This window comes from Phocoena phocoena, chromosome 5 (genome assembly GCF_963924675.1).
Source record: "Phocoena phocoena chromosome 5, mPhoPho1.1, whole genome shotgun sequence".
Lineage (NCBI taxonomy): Eukaryota > Metazoa > Chordata > Mammalia > Artiodactyla > Phocoenidae > Phocoena > Phocoena phocoena.
In genome coordinates this window covers 18,712,899-18,731,968 of record NC_089223.1, presented here as the reverse complement: position 1 = coordinate 18,731,968, position 19,070 = coordinate 18,712,899, and the positions used below count along the sequence as shown (strand labels likewise).

At 38.3% G+C, this 19,070-nt stretch overlaps 1 protein-coding gene across 2 annotated transcripts in view; it reads left to right on the top strand.

The window, feature by feature from the left end:
- Positions 1-19,070, top strand: part of PPP3CA (protein phosphatase 3 catalytic subunit alpha) — a 298,887-nt gene that overhangs the window by 136,429 nt on the left and 143,388 nt on the right. For both annotated transcript variants that reach the window (XM_065877944.1, XM_065877945.1), the window contains exon 2: positions 7,255-7,455. In XM_065877944.1, coding sequence (XP_065734016.1) covers positions 7,255-7,455 — 201 coding nt within the window. The remainder of the gene's footprint in view (positions 1-7,254; positions 7,456-19,070) is intronic.

The following is a 19,070-nucleotide window of genomic DNA, read 5'->3' as shown; positions in this document are numbered from 1 at the left end:
CACAGTAATTCTGAAATATTTTGAAACTTGAGACTTTTGTTAAATAATCTTTCATGTTGAGTCATTATTATATAATTCATTATGTAAGCCACTTGCAGTTTTTCTGGTAATTAAATGAACTAACCAAAATATCAAAACTTCAAAGGAGTTTTGTGATAGAACAACCCAAGACTTCATGTGGAGAGGGTTGTGGACTATGTCCTTGAGTCCTTAGACTCAAGACTGAGGGTAGCAGCCAGGAAATAAGAAAAGCTGTACATGGAAAGGTTAGGGGGTAGCTGTACATCAAGAAACATACTTACATGAAAATTATTTTGAAACACAGACAATAAAAAGAAGCTCTGATTGTACTGTTAAGGTACTCATTTTCACTAATTAATTATTAATCCTTTGTTGTTGGAACAATATTTATTTTCATTAATTTGTGTCTGATCTTACAGAATTGCTTTAGCACATTTCATATTTAGTTTCAAAAATTACTGTGTATAATATATGTTCTGTAAGTCATAGGAAAAAAATTGCTTATTTTAATAAGTGTTTCAAGTACTGTAGTGCTCTTTTATTAACACATTGGGGATGTTACATAAAATACCACTGTGCTATATTTGCACGTAAACATTCAGGAAAACCAGATGGGGTATTCAGTTTGCTAGTGAAATGATCAGTACACATACTGTGTCTAATAATTGAATACATTTTAAAGCTCAGGATCTGTGTGGTCGTATTCAGAGAGGGTGGGTAAAGATGTCTCTGCTAAGGATGAATAAAGTCATGATAGCAGTAGGGGGAAAAGAGGAAAAAAACACCAGTAAATTAATGAATTGAAGTTTGTAAACCTACTGTGAAGAATTTTTTTAGCTTAAGTGGGACCGGATGTTTCTGTTTACAAAATTAATATTCAACTGCACTTGAGATGGGCAAGCATATTTTAATTCTACAGGCATTAATATCTATAATGAAGGCCAGAGGCTTTCAAACAAACAAGTGATGAGTATCCACAGCAGTAGCATAAGTAGGACTCTAATAAATACCTTTCTATAGTTTTTCTTAGAGGCTAGCTGTGGTTAATTTTTAAGCTATCTTTCCCACACAACATGTTTTGTATATCTTTGCATGTAGACATTCTGTGCATGGATAAACATGTATCCCCATACTGATAGAATTTTTTTTAACCCAGAAGAGTATAAGTCAAACCTAATTTCTCTATGTTAGAACCCAAAGAAAATTTAGTGAAAAGTCACTAGTATTTCCTTTTATGTACCCCATCACTCTGTTCAGAAGTAGGATCAGATTCCACACAGTTTAATTACTGATGATGGAGGTACTTATGTATATTGTAGCTGGAATATTGTACCTTACAATTAGCATATTCTATTTTCATTACTTACCTTCAAGACAGAGCCTCATCTTTCAGAGTCATCTAAAAAATTAGATATTTATTATATACTTTAGACAAAAGAAATGGGTGACTGCATCTAAGAGTTTCTAGGAACCCAGGCATAACTTTAAGGTCGATAAAGACACTTTTTTTTTCTTACTGCTTATATTGTCTGTCGTTTTCTTTAAATTTTGCCCTTAGGTTTTGCGGTTTAACAGTTTCCCATCTATCCCAAGCAAAAACTCCTAATTTTACCACATGGTGAGTTCTTCAGAGTCTGGCTCTGCTTGTTTTTGTTTTCTTTAGCTCACTTCTCCCCAGCCCTTGTCACTGCCTAGCATGGAATACAACATATAGTAGGTGCTTAAAGGTGCTTGACGACCAATCAATTGATTGATTGATATGGTTTGATTAGAATGAGTTTGTGACATATACAGATGTCCAGAAGGAAATCGATGGAGTGCCAATCTGTGGAGGCCAGGCCAGAATGTGTTTTGTGTCTGACACGTGGTATCCTTAAACTATTCTCTTAACATGTGTTGACATAAGTATCTTAGCCCTGTGCAGACAGTAGCCACATGAAATATGGGACAAGTGTTGTTCCTGGATGCATTCTGATTACAGAGAGGCATGAAATAAGCGTGTCTGGACTTGCAAAGACATTGCACCTGCTGTGGATGATTGACATTGTGGATCATGTTTGGGGGGTGGGGAATTAAACTGCCTGGTGTTTTGTACGTCTTTACTTAACGATATAGATAGGTCAGTGAATCTCAGTCTGGACTTCACATTAGTATACTCTGGATTTCTTTAACACTGCCACTGCCCTGGCCCTACCCTAGACAAGTTAAATCAGAATCTCTAGAGGTTGGGCCTGGGCATCATTCATTTTAAAAAGCAATTCCAACGTGTAACCGGTTTTGAAATAGTTTGAGGTTTTGTAGGAACCAAAGCTGAAAGAGAAGAAAGATTAAGGAATATAATTTCTACTCACCCTGTTCTCATTTACTTGTTGAGAAAGATACATCACGGTTCAATAATAATGTAGTATAAGCCATTTATGCAATTTTAAATATTCTAGTCGTGGAATTAAAAAGAGGAAAGAGGAATAGTTTGAATTAATTTTAATAGTACATTTTATTTAGCCCAATATATCTTATTATTAAAACATGTAATCAATATAAGAATGTTAATGAGACATTTTTACAATCTTTTTTTCCCCCTTGTATCAAGTGTTCTAAGTCCAGGGAATCCTGTAGCTTTGCAGCACGGCTTGGTTTGGACTGGCCACTTTCCAAGTGCTCAGCTGCCCTCATGTGTGGCCAGTCAACCTCATATCGGACAGATCTGGAGGGTAACGTGCTAGAAGAGAGACCAGGAGACCTGAATGTAGTGTTGGTTTTGTCACCGACTAATCCTGTGACCTTGGACAATTCACTTATCCTCTCTCTTGACTTCAGTTCCTTTTTGTTTACTAGGAGGGGGTCAGCAGTCAGTCTAAATTGGGAGTTTTATAATTTTACTCCAAAGAGCCCCAGGATTTCGTGAGCACACCTTAACTGCCATCATACGGAAGAAGAGAAACAAGCAATCTGCTTTAGGCTCTTCTTTCTTTTGGATATACTTGCATTTCTGGATGTCATTTTGTTTGAGGAAAGAAACAAAAAATTTTTTTTAAACCAAACCAACGTTTGAAAAATCCCTCGGTTGAATGTTTTCTTAAGTCTGTGGTTCTCTCTTGTCAGCATTTATTCCAGGAAGAGGTCAGGCAGCAGGTATCCTGCTTTTCCTTCCAGCGAAGGTATCACCGTGACAGTGACTCTTGAATATTTCCTATCAAGTAGTAGGAATTCCTTCAACAGTGGCTACAGTGGCTCAGAGTTGAGAAATAGAAAGCTCAGATACCGAGGTCTACCCCAGAGTGATACAGTTCACTTATGGCTACTGAGGCAGCTCGTGGTTGTCTAAAACCGACCTCTAGCCCAAATCTCAGGGGACCCCTGACTCTGAGGTGTGGCCCCCATAGTCAGCCAGAACCCAGAGCTAGGAATACCTTGGCTACAAGGCTTTTCTGACTTGGAATGTATTTCTCTACTGGTGAATGCCAATGTCAATAATTGGATGCCAATATTGGATGCCCATGGCTTTGGTTCCTAGACTTTCAACCTTCCTTCCTATCAGATAGATGAACTCTCTGGTAGCATCAACAAATAGAAAAGAAACAATATCATTTCCAACCTGTTGTTTGGAACTCAGTCTTTGCCAGATTTCCACAGTCAATGACATGGGAATACAACCCTAGTCCAGTGTGTTGTTTGCCTTTAAAGACTTCTTTGGTGGTTTGTGGCAGGAGTCAGTCAAGGACTTACACGTCCCGGATTTTAGCTGCTTTGCTGTTTTATTTGACAACGATAGCAAAAAAGACACCGAGTGGGAATTGTGAAGTAGAGAAAGCTGAGAAGGTTTCTATCTATTTTTAGGATGCTTCTAAGAAGTCTTCTATAATATCGTCTTCTTTACTTAACAGGCAATTATGAGAAAATTGTTTTAGAAAGAATCAGCCCAAAAATCAGCAGTTATTTCAGAATTTTTATTAGCATGCACAAGCTTAATTCTTCCAATCTTGGCCTGCTCATGTATAAATGGAAGCAACTTGTCATACTCAAAGCAAAAGAGGGAAGGGGAAATCCCATTTTGCTATAGCAAGTGTAGCCACTTATACAATGAGTTAATGAAAGAAATGTTTTCTAAGTACGTTGGACTCTTTGGTCCAAGTAGTTTTTGCTCAATGTTTGGCACAGGTCTGCATGTAGGACTCTAGGTGAACAGAGAAAGCAAATAAGTGTGACCTTTGTAAGGCTGGTGTTTTCTTTATGAAGCCAAAAAGTGTACAAATACAAATATTAGCCCATGCTTCGTTTTGTCCCAGAAAACGTCTCTCTGGCTGACCGCATCTCTGCGTTTGCTCTTTGGCATCGTTGCTGCCCATCTTGGTCCGCTGCAGGCCTTGCCATCTGTTTAATTGGTAAAGGGGCCCATCTTATCAGTGTCCCTATCATCCACTTGGAAATAGAACCCTTCGAATGGCCTTTCTCCTCTTTTTTCTTGCTTCGGTTTATTTGGAACCAGCCCCAATATCTCAGTGACAGGTGGCTTTACCTTAGCCAGTTACCTTAGGATTAGCAATTACTGGAAGGTAAGAGATCTGCAGCAAAGGGTGGGAGCATCTGTTATTGCAGTGATCTTGGCCTTGGAGAGAGTCTAGGGACTTGGAGAAAGTCTAATTCATGAAGGTGATGCCCTCTCTGGGGTGCTCTCCTTTTGCCTCTCATCTTCTTAAATGCTTCAGCTCTTTCAGGTTTAACCCTTTGATCTGTCTGAAGTATAATAAGGCCAGCTAGTGTGTGTGTGGCAGAGACCCACTGCCTGACAATAAATCAGCCTCCTTCCCTTCTGTGTTCCTATGATTCTTGCCTGACAGTTTTGCAGAGTCACTTAAACCTTCACAGTTGTCCTAGTCACACTTTAGGAACTCACTTAAAAAAAAAAAAAAAATCAGCTCATGGCCTTACCCCAAGTGTCCTTTTGAAGTTCCCCCTTTCCACCCCCATCCTGTCTCTGGGGAATTTTGAGGAGTTGCCAGGTAAGATATTTTCTACTTTCAAACCAAACATAAAGACCCAGGTAAAGAAATGTGGCCATCGAAATGTTTCCATGTTTTCTTAACAAGCGTGTATGTTAGTCAGGCAAGAAAAAGTGAGGAGGGCAAAGAAACAGAATGAACAAAATAGAGCCCAAGTGCCAGAAGGCTAATGACTTCGTTGCCTCTTTTTTCTCCTCCTTGTTTAATTCTGGAACTTTCTTTTTCTTTCATTTTACACTATGCTTTGGTGTTAATGCATTTTATCTCTCATTTTACCTCTTGCTTTTGTATTACATATCTATTCTACTATAAGCCACTCCAAATAATTTTTGAAAATAAAAGTGTGGTCTTTATAAGAAATACCACTCGGGATTCATTAGAATTTCAATTCTAGAAAGTGGTTTACTCATCACCGTTTAATTGTTAAGCACGGTCAAGTACTTTCTGGGAAGTAGTGTGGTGTAGCTATTAACACAAGTATTCTGGCATCAGAGTGCCAGGGCTGACGCTCAGCGGGTCTACATATAAATCACTAGGTGATTATCTTGGGCAAGGTGCTTAATATTTTTGAGTCTCAAGTTTCTCTCCCACAGTAATGTTCTAGGGACTAAATAAGTTTATATATAAACACTTGTACTTATGCCTTCCTCACCTTACAGCTTTATTGTTGTGTCTGACTTTATTACCCAAACAATGCCTGGCATAAAATAAACACTCTATCAATGATAGCTACTACTAGTACTATTTACTTTAGTTATTAGAACAATCCTCAGATAGATATAATCCCCACTTTCCAGGTGAGGTAACTGAAGCTAAAGGAGGTTAAATTATTTAGCTTGCCCAAGGTCATATAGCTGGTGGGTGCTCAGAGCCAAGGTTTGCACCCAGGTTCATCTGACCATGAAAGCCTCATGCATGTCCACTGAGTCTGCACTGCCACTTCACTTTGGAGGCATTGTTAAATAGATATGCTTGGATTGTTAGGAAAATCAAGCTTGCATCCATCAGTACATGTTCATTTCCTGACTTTTAAGTAGTTGTCATTTCTCTTGGATAACAAGTCTGTGCTGTTAGATTGCACAAAATTTCTTGGCATAGGTCTACCATAAATCCTGCTTCTTTGAGAGACGCTTTCAGGAGGTAAGAGGGCTAGGTTTAATCCGTAACATCAAGTGTTTTACCTAAGAGAAGTGCTTCATATGGAGATGTTCTTATGCATATGACATAATGCACACGGCAGATGAAAGTTACAGGAAACAGTGCTGGTGCTTCTTCCAGATATTTCTAATAGATCTGAGTTATCCAGTAAATGAACCCTCATGTAAAACGGAGAAATAATGATTTTCCCTCACTGAAGGGGCTGAGTGGCCATTTATCAGAAATTTAACCTTTATAATACCGTCTCTGACCGTGGACCTTTGGACGTCCTGGCACGTTGTAGGAGTTTAGTGAATATCCTCTGGCTGAATGAGTGAGTGAATGTATTTAGAGATGTGAAGAATGGCAGGAGCTACAAGAGACCTTCTTGCTGTTAAGAAGGCATGGGGGCATGGCTGGAAGAGAGAATGGTTGGCTCTAAGTCTGAGCAACAAATGGAATTTGTCATTATATCGTACTCCGAAATACCTGTGTCTCCTGATGTCATACAGTCCTCTCACTGTTCAAGAGATTCCCTGATTTTCTGTTCAGTATTCAGTGCGTTTTCACCCTCAGATTCCTGCTCTCTCCTTATACTGTGAGTCAGTGGGTCAGTTTACTCAGAGGTGTAACTCCCATTGAAGGGCAAATCTGGTCTGAAAGGTCTTTTCCCCTTCCTCTAGTCTCAGTAGAGGAGCCTGCTTTTTAGTGAAGAAATGTCTTCACCAGAGTCAAAATTAGAAGGATGGATGTATAGGGACTCTTTGCTTTTGCTGAATTGATTATTGCCTAACAGAAACAAATCTCTCTTCTTTTTTGTTATTCACTCAGTCAGGATCTTCTAGATGCATGAGATAGGTACTGGATGAAGAAGAAATGTAAATTTCCTTTCAGCAGTCACATCACATCTAGACTCATAGGAAGAAGGCAGTCTTTAATTCTTGATAGCCCTTGATCATATTTTAATGGGGGGACTTTTTAAATACTCCAATAGGTGATTAGTGATGGGGATGAATATTTGGTGGTTATTATCGAATCTTGAATCTTTGGTTGTTGAGTTTTGGCTAATGTAACGATTTGACTTCTTCGCTTTCAGCTGTCCCGTTTCCTCCAAGTCACCGGCTTACGGCAAAAGAAGTGTTTGATAACGATGGGAAACCTCGTGTGGATATCTTAAAGGCACATCTCATGAAGGAGGGCAGGCTGGAAGAGAGTGTTGCATTGAGAATAATCACAGAGGGGGCTTCAATTCTTCGACAGGAAAAAAATTTGCTGGATATTGATGCACCAGTCACAGGTAAGTCCTGAGGATGGAGACTGTCCACTTGGACCCACACTTTGTTGTTTTCAACATCAAATCAAAAGTCTTAGATACCAGTGAGTCTTCACCTTCTTCATCTTACTCTTTTCCTGCCAAATCTGTACGTTAGGAACAAAAGATTTAATACATATGTAACAGTATTTTTATTTTCATGTATTAAATATCTGTGTGATGTGATACCCAAAAAAGTGGTGTGCAACTTAGAGATGATGAAGATATTCTGAAGTAATACCTTAACTAAGAAGTGACATTTGGTCAGTAGAACACTGTCACGAGGAACACAAGATATTCATTGGGAAAGGTCAGACAAAGCATAGGAAGACTTCCAAAGTAGTTAAGTGACTAAGTTAATGCAGTGGCTCTCAGAGTGTCATCCCAGACTGGCATCACCATCATCACCACCTAGAAACCTGCTGAACTGTACCTTCTCAGCTCCCACCCCAGAACTACTGAATCAGTTCTCTGGGGTGAAGCCCAGTGATCCGTTTTATCAAGTCCTCTAGGTGACCGTGACAAACATTAAAGTTTGAGAACCATTGAACTTCAGGAAGAAGACAAAATTTCTCTCCTTCCTATAGCATTTTATGCCTAGAAAATATGTCTTTACTTTTTGAGAGTTTTTGTTCTGTTACTTCTTAAGGGCAGATATGTATTTTGGGTAAGTGGAACTTCACTTAGACCATAAAAATTAAATCTTGTCAAAAAGTTTTGTGTGGTATAGAGGGTCAAATAGTAGAGACTTTTCATCTACACTTTGTGAAATTTGCTAAACTTGCACGTTTGTATTTCTAGAGAATCTAAAAAAAACATGTATTTTCTCCTTAATTATTATCATTCTGGCAAAGGGAAGAAGTTTGACATAGAATATTATGCTTTTCAAAACAAAGAGGACATTTAAAATATTTCATATATACTACTGATTGCTTCTTTCTTCCAAACCTTCATGTACTTATAATATTATTGGCCTTCTAATATATTTTTGAAGGTGACTGGTAAGAGCAAGATAAGCACTCTTGAATATCAGACTAGACCTTCCTTGATCAAAATGCCTCTAATGATTCCTCTTCCAGAGAAATTGACATTTACATTTTGTTTTGGGTTGGCAATGCTGCTTTTCTTATTTGTAATTCAGAAGAATAATGAATGTGTTTGGGGCCAGGCAGCAGGAGAAATTGGTTCCGGTGGTAAGTCAGTGTTGGACCAGTGGTGAAAAATCGAGCTACATACTTACCCTGTGTGTATCACTATGAACCCCATTTTCCATGTGTTAAAATGCAGTCATGCATTATTATCTTTGACTTACAGGCACTGTAGAAATATAAGAACAAAACAAATGTGAACATGCTTTACTTTCTTAGATACTAAAATATGAAAATTTTTTAATATCTAAGTAGTAGCTTGGAATCTACCGGCAAAGAAACTACTTTAAAAAATTCACTGTAAATTCCACCTATAAATAGATGGTAAAATAGTAGCTTTAAATGATATTTATATCATTAAGTTTTTTTGATTTTGGTAAGAATGAATGGCTTGATATTTTACTATGATATCATAATATGACATTATGATATGATAAATATGGTATATTATGATATTTATTATGATATTTTCTCTACTTCACATAATAATGTGTGATTTCCAATTCATGTTAAACTCACTAATGAGCCCAGTAGGTATTAATGGAGGTGATAATTATAACAAAAAGGAAACATGTAAAATAGACATTTAGGGGAATATATTTCCTGGGATACAATCAGCTCTTCTGTTTGATGAGGCTCTGTCCTGAAAGAACACATAGGGAGGTTTCTAGAAAAGTCAGATTCGTGATGTTTTATCCCTGAACCTTTCTGGGGTCCATTGACTAATTGCCCTCATATTCAGCAGAGGTTGCACCTCGTTCTTTCTGGTGAGATTCCAGGTGACAGTTTGGCACATTTCCCAATATAGATAGGAAGAGACTTTAGAAATCAGGACTCAATTATGTATAACTTTCCCTGGGTGAGAAAGAAAAAAAAAAATCCTTCTAGATGGTGACAGAAGTAGCTATGGAGACATCACAGAATACGTAGCACAGAATATGTAGTGTTTATATTTCTTAATGAAGGCAGGATTCTAAGGAACCTCCAGTAGATTCCATTGCAGTGATCTCTTTCTTCCTTTTCTGGGAATGTAAAGATATGTAATGTAAGTGGTGGGGGAATTTATTTTAACATTTCCATTAAAAGGGAAAAAAAAAACTCTTTTGCATATGATTCACCAGAAAGCTAAATCCATAGCTTCATATTTTAACCCATGAACTTTCCAAGCTGAAGCACAGAGGACTGTGAAATAAAAGCAGGGTACCGTGATCCGAGAAAATTGCTATCTCTTTGTATTTCAAGATACTTCTTATAATTTATTGATAACATTTTATGATATATGATTGTGTTCTGAGATTTGATTTTATTTGGACAGCTGAACCAGCAATGTAATATTTATTTTTAAATGTAGAACATTTGTTATTTGGATAACTGAATCAGTAAAGTGAATCAATGAAGTCAATATTATATTGACACTACGCTATGCAATAAAAGGCATAGTTTACACTTCCAAATCTTAAGGGTAGAGTATTCTTTATGTAGTTCAGAATTCCACACTTAAGAAAAATGGAGAACTTAAACAGTTTAAAAGAGAAAGCAGAAAGGAAGATGTAGAAGAGGAGGGGGAGAAGAAGGAAAACAGTAGAGCTGCAAATGAGAACCTGTGAAAAAAGAGTAAGGGGAAAGAAGAAGGACTTTTAATGTAGGGAGAAAAAGCCTGAAGCCTGAAACCATATGGTGGTTTTCAAGTGGTATTAGAAATAGTCTCTCACCTATGTATGTCAGTTTCCTAAAAATGTAAGGTGAGCCATCAGGGTAGAAACTGACGATTAGCTTCTTTCGGGCAATTCAGCTTTAAGTATAGCCTGATATGTAAACTCACAAAATGAAACAAATGGCAACTATTTTATAATCATGCACAAAAGCCACTCCCCAGCTTTCCCTCTTCTTTTCTTCCCTCCTACTTTTTATTAATAAAAACGTTTCACACTCAAATGTTTAGAGAGGAGTTGTGCTAACCTCTGTGTCATGGTTTGCTCCTATTTAAAGAAAAATCTAGGAATTAGTGTCCTGGTTATTGGAAATCTGGGCATTATTGCATTCCTTTAGCATTTCTTTGATGTTTAAATTTACAAAGCTGCCCAACTTCCCTTCCTCCCTCCCCTTCAAGTGTTTTTAAAGCAGTAAAACAAAAGGTTTATGTCCAGTTAGGATTTTTTTCCCTTAAAATTCTGTACTTTTGATTTTGGAGAAGGACCAGGAAACTGCCTGGTCCCAATGCTCCCTCCGTGTATCCCTCTGGGGAAGGTGATAAAGCACTATGTACCTTACCCTCCTGGAGCATGGATTTAGATAAGCCAGTAATCATCTCTGTGGGAGTAGAGGTGAGGATTAGTTATGGGTCCCTAATCAAAGCAAGGGAGGCATGAGTTACATTCTGCTCTTTTCTCTCAGCAAACTTGCCTGATTAGAATGATGGCTGTTTTAGACATTTAACTTGAAGAATGTGTTTCTATATTGGAGGCATTTTGTGAAGGAAAGTATTTTCCCTCTTTTTGACTCTTTTTTGAAAATTGAGTTAAATTTATCTTTGTTTCCTTGCAGACATACAAATGGAACATTAAAAAATGTGGCCAAATATCTGTGTAGCAACTTGCTATGGACTGCATGTTTGTGTGTCCCCAGTAATCATATGTTGAAGCCCAGACCCCCAGTGTGATGTTATTTGGAGGTGGGGTCTTTGGGAAATAATTAGATTTAGTTGAGTCCTGAGGGTGGACCCCTTGTGATGGGATTAGTGCCCTGATAAGAAGAAGATGAGATGAGAGCCCTCTCTCTTTACTCCGTGTGGGGATACAGCAGGAAGGTGGCCATCTGCAAACCAGTAACAGAACCCTAACCAAACACTGAATATGCCAGCACCTTGATCTTGGACTTCCCATCCTCCAGAACTGTGAGAAATAAGTGCTTGTTGTTTAAGCTACCCAGTCTAAGGTATTTTGTGAACTAAGCTGAACTAAGGTACAAGTCATTTGGGAATTCAGTTTACCAAACATTTGCCTGGTACAGGTGGTGTGTGTTATACACAGGTGAATAAGACCTGGTCTCTGCTCTCCCAGGGGTCAGCATATAACAAAAAAACTGAAACAGATATTTGCCGAAAGATATGTGCATCAAACTATTGATTAAATGAAAGGATATGATCTAGATTTATTCAAGCAAATTTAGAAATATCCAACTAGATAGAGCTAACTTAAAACCAAAAAGTTTTCCTCTTTTCTAAATGGCTACGGTTTCCCTGACAGTGTCCATTGATTATTATATTACATCTTTGAGCTAAAAAAAACCCTGTTAAATAGCTCGGATCCTATCTGTCCTGGATATGGATGGAGAACTCTTTCAGAAGGCTAGGAACTGTGGATGATTGAAACAGATGAGGCATAGACCTTGAGTAGAATACTCAAGGTCTATTTGGGGAGTCAGATACAGAAATAGATAATTACTGTAAAATTTGTTAAGAACCGTAATGAAGGTGCCTATAAACTAGTGTGGGAACTCAGAACAAGGAATGCAGGAAAGCCAAGGAAGTCTTGACAGATTACATGGTACCTGAACTGGAGCATGTGTGATAGGTGAGATTTTACTATGTGAAAAAGCTAGCAAAGGTTATTCTGGGCAGAGACAACAGCATATGAAAGGCACTGTTATTTTTTGTAAAGTGGGAAGGCATGGTCTTGGAGATTTGCTGTGGGAAGACAAGGTATCGGAAGGGTGTGAGGGGTAGGGGTGGGGGTTGAGACTGAGGTTGGACTGTCGGGGTCAAATATTAGTCTCTTGTAAGCAGCACTTAAACATTTGGTTACTGTTCTGTAGGCACTGGGAGTGGAGAGGGTCTTGGAGCGGGGGAGTTACACCTTCAGGTTTGTGGCTAGAATGGCATCCTGGATGAGATGAGCAGAGTGAGCAGGGAGGAGCTCTTGCGAGAGGGGCTGATCAGGAACCTTTCATACTCGTTCAGTATGCCCCGAGTATGCCTTGTGCCCTGGCAATGATTTTGGCAGGCTAGGAGAATTGGATCCGATTTTGATTACAGGGCCCTTCAAGAATGATGATTGACATTGATCTTAAAATGTCTGATTAGTTTGTGCTTAGTCAATATCCATTAACGACTTCTTGAATATGGTAGGATGATTTATGCAGGGATCCAATTTATTGCATTTCTCTTTCAAGTTCTCATATTTTCCTATTTTCCCTTTGACCTAGCAGAGAACATTTCCCTCATGTATAAAGCAGAAGCCGACCAGGAGCCTGGGTCTTTGAAGAGAATGATTTAGAACTCATTTTCTGCTCCCTGGACCGGGGGGATAGGCCAGCATCAGCTGGGCAAACTGCTAATCTCTCCAGTTTGTCTGTTTCCTGCAGGGGGGGATTTGTCCCTAGAGCAGCAAAGGATTCCCTCAGTGGCTGTGCCTGCCATTTAGCACGTCAGGCAGTTGCCAGGAGAACCCTTTGGCTTTGTTCCTGGATGTGAGAGTGAACTAGTGGCCAAGTTTAAGGTCATGGCATTCCTTCCCTTACAGCAGCTGACGTCAATTAGGAGAATTCCCCATGCCTTTACTCCGGGGAGAGTTAAGTGGGGTAAGAATCCAGTGTCTTTTGAGAACCGAAAGATCAGTGTTTATTCTCTTCATACTATCATTTGTCACAATCAGAGCAATGCAGCCTTAGTTTATATGAGGATAAAATATTACTTCTGGGGCATTTTGCCCACTTCAAAGATTTCAGTGGCCAAATCTTTAGGGCCTGCCCTGCAGCCCGAGTCCTATTTTGGTACCTAGCCCACCGCTGGCAGGTCAGCACATTTCAGGCCCAGCCTGTGGCAGCCACCACAGTTTGATGTTTTTATTCCCCTTAATGTGGGCCCTTGATTTAAAAAAAAAAAGGATAAAAGGTCACTGTATGAGAGCCAGCGTCCTTTTCCCTGATTTGTTTTCCTCCCTTGTTTTGCAAGGTTGGTCTTAGGAAACCCATCTTACAAATGAGAGAAGGGAGTCTCAGAGAGTTTAAGTCAGTGTTTCTGGAACTTGAGCATGGATCAGAATTGCCTGGAGGGCTTCATAGAACACAGATTGCTGAGTTCTACCTCCAGAGTTTCTGATTTAGTAGGTCTGGAGTAGGGCCTGAGAATTTGAATGTCTATCAGGTTCCCAGATGATGATGAGCCCCTTGATCTGGGACCCCTCTACAGGAACCACTGGATTAAGTAACTGGCCTCATAGCTAATCAGCTGAAGACCTTACTATGAACAGGATCCGTCAACATAACCCATGCTGAGCTATTACATGGTATTACATGCACTATTCTACCTCTGTATTAGGTTGAAAAAAATCAAGTATTTCAGCTCATTTGACTAGAATTTGTTCTTGCTCATTACTGAGAAATTACTGAGAAATACAAGGAATAAATTATTTTGACTCGATTTATAATTTATTATATTTTAAATTAAAATGTATTGCTATAACGCAAGGGGGCAAGACCAAACAATAGTGCTTAGTACCGTTGGGGCATAAAGTTTATATGGTTTTTCCCAGTGAAAAACCTTTGTAGTGCTTTCCTTTACAAGCTCTTCGAGAGTTGACTATAGAAAGCTACTGCGGAGAATAAAGGAAGACGGATCAAAAGCATCTTTAAGTGAATTGTGGTAATGAATACAGTATTATATTAAGAATAGCAGAGCCTTAGGAATTCAGCATTTGTGTGTAACATACCAGTCAGTAATAATCTATTAATGTAATCTATTAATGTCAATAAACATATAACACCACCCAGAAGAAGCATTTGACAGTTATTACATCATAATTACATGAAGAGATATTTTGCTTTAAGACACAGTGTGCCCTATCCTTTTCAATTTGCCATGAGTCAGTTTTCACAAATAGTAAGGTGTGTAAGCACCGTTCATAAGGCAACACCTATAGTTGTTTCCGTAGGAAGATAAAAATCCCCAAACTATTATTTTTAAAATCTGAAAGTGATCACTTGCAATAATAACCTTCTGATGGTTTTAGAGAAGGTTGAAATGTATTATTATCAATACTGCTGTGCCTTTAAGAGAAGTAGTGTTTCAAATAACACTGGAAGGCTTCCAGGTAAGGAAGGTGCATTCTTCTTTGATACCTTAAAGGAAAAATATAGATACACTTCCCTTTGTCTACAGGAAATTCAGATTATATTTATGTTTCCAACTCATGTCATGTTCCATTTTCCCATTGAAGTGTCCCTAATAATTTTAGATTCCACTGATTTTATTCTCTTGTGATCCAGTTCTTAATGGACATTCCCACATACTGGCCACAGACTGGGACTGGGCTATGACAAAGTTTTCACTGGTCCAGACTGAAATTGCCTTTTTCAGTTTAGTGAGAATGCTTTCTTTATGTACATGAAACTATGGTGACAGTAATTGCTTTTTATACTTTTGGGGGGACAAATTAATGAGTTATTTTTGTTGTAAGGCTAACCTTGTTCGGTTCTTGTTTTTTGCCAGTTCGTACAGTGTTATAAACCCTGTACGGTTTTTGTTTGTTTGTTTGTTTTTTGGGTTTTTTTGCGGTACGCGGGCCTCTCACTGTTGTGGCCTCTCCCGTTGCGGAGCACAGGCTCCGGACGCGCAGGCTCAGCGGCCATGGCTCACGGGGCTACCCGCCCCGCGGCATGTGGGATCTTCCCAGACCGGGGCACGAACCCGTGTCCCGTGCATCGGCAGGCGGACTGTCAACCACTGCACCACCAGGGAAGCCCACACTGTACGTTTTAACTCTGAGTTTTCACACAACCCTGTGAAGGAAGTGCTGTGATCAGTTCAATTTTACAAATGAGGAAACTGAAGCTCAGTGAAATTGAGTATTATATCTAAGGTTACTGAACTAGAAGGTGCCAGAACTGGTATTAAAATGCAGGCAGTTCAACAATGTCTATTCCTATTTTATTTGGGGTTAGAAGTTAATTTTACAGGTCCATGAAATTATGAAATCTGAGAGTAACTATATAGCATGGCATTTAACTACAGTTTATCCTTGTACAACCAGGGACTTATGGGTGCTGACCCTTCACGTAGTCGAAAATGTGCGTATAACTTATAGTTGGCCCTCCATGTACATGCAGTTTTGCACCTGCAGATTCAAGCAACCTCTGATCCTGTAGTATTTGCTGTCGAAAAACAATCCATGTGGTTCAAACCCGTGTTGTTTAAGGGTCAACTGTATATTGTACTGAATTTTTTTTATCATTTCATGCTATTATCCTATTAAATGTTAACAGCTGAGGACATGAATTTTATGTCACGGTTTTGTGAATGTCCCTCTGTTTCAATATAATTTTAATGTAAATGTAGTGCTGATTTGCACATAGTAGCTTATGGTAAGAATATAATGGTAAGATATAGGAACCTCTTAAACAGAGTATGTATGTATTTATGCATGTGTGTGGATGTGTGTGTTTCTGTATTTTGTTAGTATCGTCATTTAAATAACAGTTATCTTTTTTACTCTGTTCTTTTCTCCTGAATAGCTATTTGTTGATATCTGTCTAAAGTGGAGGATTTTGGACAAATGGGATACTGGATAAATATATGAACTGGTCAGAAGTAGTTTCTTATAGAAGAATCTGTGATTTAATTAGTGGATTAGTAAGAGAATAATATTCAGTTTTGAGGCAGCTGCTTTACCACTATTTAAACGACTATCTTCATATATAAAATGTATTTTTAAAATATGAATTAAATACTTTTACGTACACGTCTCGCTAATGTTAAAATATATTCCGTGAGAGAAGGCCTTTAGATAGTTCAGTCCTGGCTTTGCTTTTGTCTTGGAGGTCACATAACTTTTCCTTCTGTTTTGCTGGGCTCTCTACCAGCATCATGGAGTAAGCATTGCCTTGTGAAGTAATGTGAAATCCACAGATGGGTTTGAGACCTAAGTCAAGTGTGTTGAGTAAGGGGAAAAAGGAAAACGCTCAAAAAAGTCCAGTGTTCTTTCCTTATATTAAGCCCTAAAATGTGTATGTAGAATACTGTCTATATACATAAATCCAATCCAAGAATAAATTACAAACTGGTAACAAGTATCCTCTAAGTTGCTTTTATCATATGAAAATAACATTTCTAGTTAACTGTGTGTTGTAAAAATAGGATTTTACTGATTATATGATGGTAGAAGAAAACAACCAACACATCCCACACCCAGGGGATAATCAAATCTATTTCAGAGGTTTTTATGAAACAATATTGTATTTTAATATTCTGAACAAGATTTCAGTTCCTGCTATCATATGGTTACTTTTTGACTCCAGTTTGGTGTATGATATGCTTCTCTGTATTAATTTCTGTTCATATTTGACATTGTGGTCCAGGTACCAGGCAGTTTTAGACACAGCAGCATTGTTTCATTCTGTTCCTGAAGATATTTAAGGTTTGGACATCAAGGCTTTTTTTTTTTTTTTTTTTTTTATGCGTTACGCGGGCCTCTCACTGTTGTGGCCTCTCCCGTTGCGGAGGACAGGCTCCGGACGCGCAGGCTCAGCGGCCATGGCTCACGGGCCCAGCCGCTCCGCGGCATGTGGGATCTTCCCAGACCGGGGCACGAACCCGTGTCCCCTGCATCGGCAGGCGGACTCTCAACCACTGCGCCACCAGGGAAGCCCGGACATCAAGGCTTTTGAACTTTAAGTTCATAAGAGTCATACATGTAGGTGAAAGGAAACTTGACCTGTTTTATTTTTTTTTATAAGCTTTTTTCTTACTATTTTTCTTCTGCTCTGAACTGCCTTTCTTCATGTTTACAATAAACAAAGCCCTCTGATAGAGTAAAATTAGGATTTGTGGAAAGAAAAATTGTAGGTAATAATGAAGGAAACATGAAATTACTACCCGAACTTTCCTTTTCTCGTACGACTCCATTTGTTATGTCTTTTTTAAAATAAAAATTGTATCAAGATCACCATTTTATTTACAGTGCCTTTCTTTTTAGATTCATATATTTTGGTTATATTCAAGACTACATTGTTGGGTTCTTTGGATTTTATGATTAGTGTCAGACATTTTACCATTAAAAAAATCTGTTTGGAATTCATGAATTTGATTCCATTTCAGAAACATAGTTAACTCACCATCTCTGAATGTGCTATCTGATTTAAGATGCCATCTGGTGGTATGCCTTTGATACATCTAGTGCTACTTTTAACTGTCATCAGTCTTACATCCTTTATTGCTTATAAGGGAGAATATTTTTGAAATGACTTGCAAAGACATTTGTTTCCATTTCAAACAAAGGATGCTTTGTACCTTCCTTTCTGTTTTCTCAAAGTAATATGCATGTTTGCTTTGGTCTTTATTAACATAATCTGATTCTTTCTTAAGGCAACATTGACCTTGAAAGTCAAGCTCCCATTTTAGGAATTCAATTTAGTTCAGAGAAATTTGTAGATATTTAGCATCCCCTTTAAACTCCTAATTACATGTTTTTCATTTAGTTTTTTAATGGTAAAATTTGATTGGCTCTTTGTATACCATGTGATGAATAGGAGATTGTCAGATAATCATAAACATGAAACAGAAATTATTCATTTGAAATTCTCTTCCTCGTATTTTAAACATTAAAGCCCAGCTCCTTCTAAGGTGGACCTTAGCTTAACCTTAACTACCGCTTTTTTTTTGCCTTCTTCAAGAGATAAGCTGGTAATTCTTATTAAATATATATCAAAGCTAGGTGGAAATTAGAAAGTAAATTGTCTGCATTATTGATATAAAATATCCATTCCACTTAAGAATCTGAATTAAGGAAGTGTTAAAAGTACATGAGGTTTTTTTTTAGGCCCTTTCAAAATTATTTGTGGCTGGTTAGCTTAGTTTATTAAGGGTATAGTGGCAGTGGGCCAATTTATAGACTCTTTTCCCACTGTGGTCTGTTTAGCATTTTCTGATTATACTCAAACTTCTGGGCCAGCCAGTTTATCTGAAGGAAAAAAAAAAAAATGAATGGTGTGGAAAGAGGTGAGAAAAGGAAGGGCGATTTCATTTGTGCTGTCCATCCAGTTCACCTGCTGAGGTACATCTCCCAGTGACCGTGCAACAATAACTTTATTTTCATCCTATGTAGTATGTTATCAGGGTTACAAATCATGGACCTCTAGAGAGGCATTCAGGATCTGCAAGTTCTTAGCTGTTTACCACTGCGCAAATTATTTCACCTCTGTAAACCTCAGCTTTCTCATCTTTGAAGAGATGAGGTGTGAGTTTCATGCCTGGCACTCCGATAAAGTGAAGTGTTGCAAGCACAGCACTCAGAGTAAGTGCCCGGCAAATAGTAGCTGCTTTATTATCATTGCTGTAACCATTTTTGTCGTGGCTGTTATTGTTGTTATGCAGCTAATACTGCAACTATCAGTTCTGTTCCATTGTTCAGTGATTAGAAGCATAGAGAACTGTTAACTATATTAACATTTGGATATTAT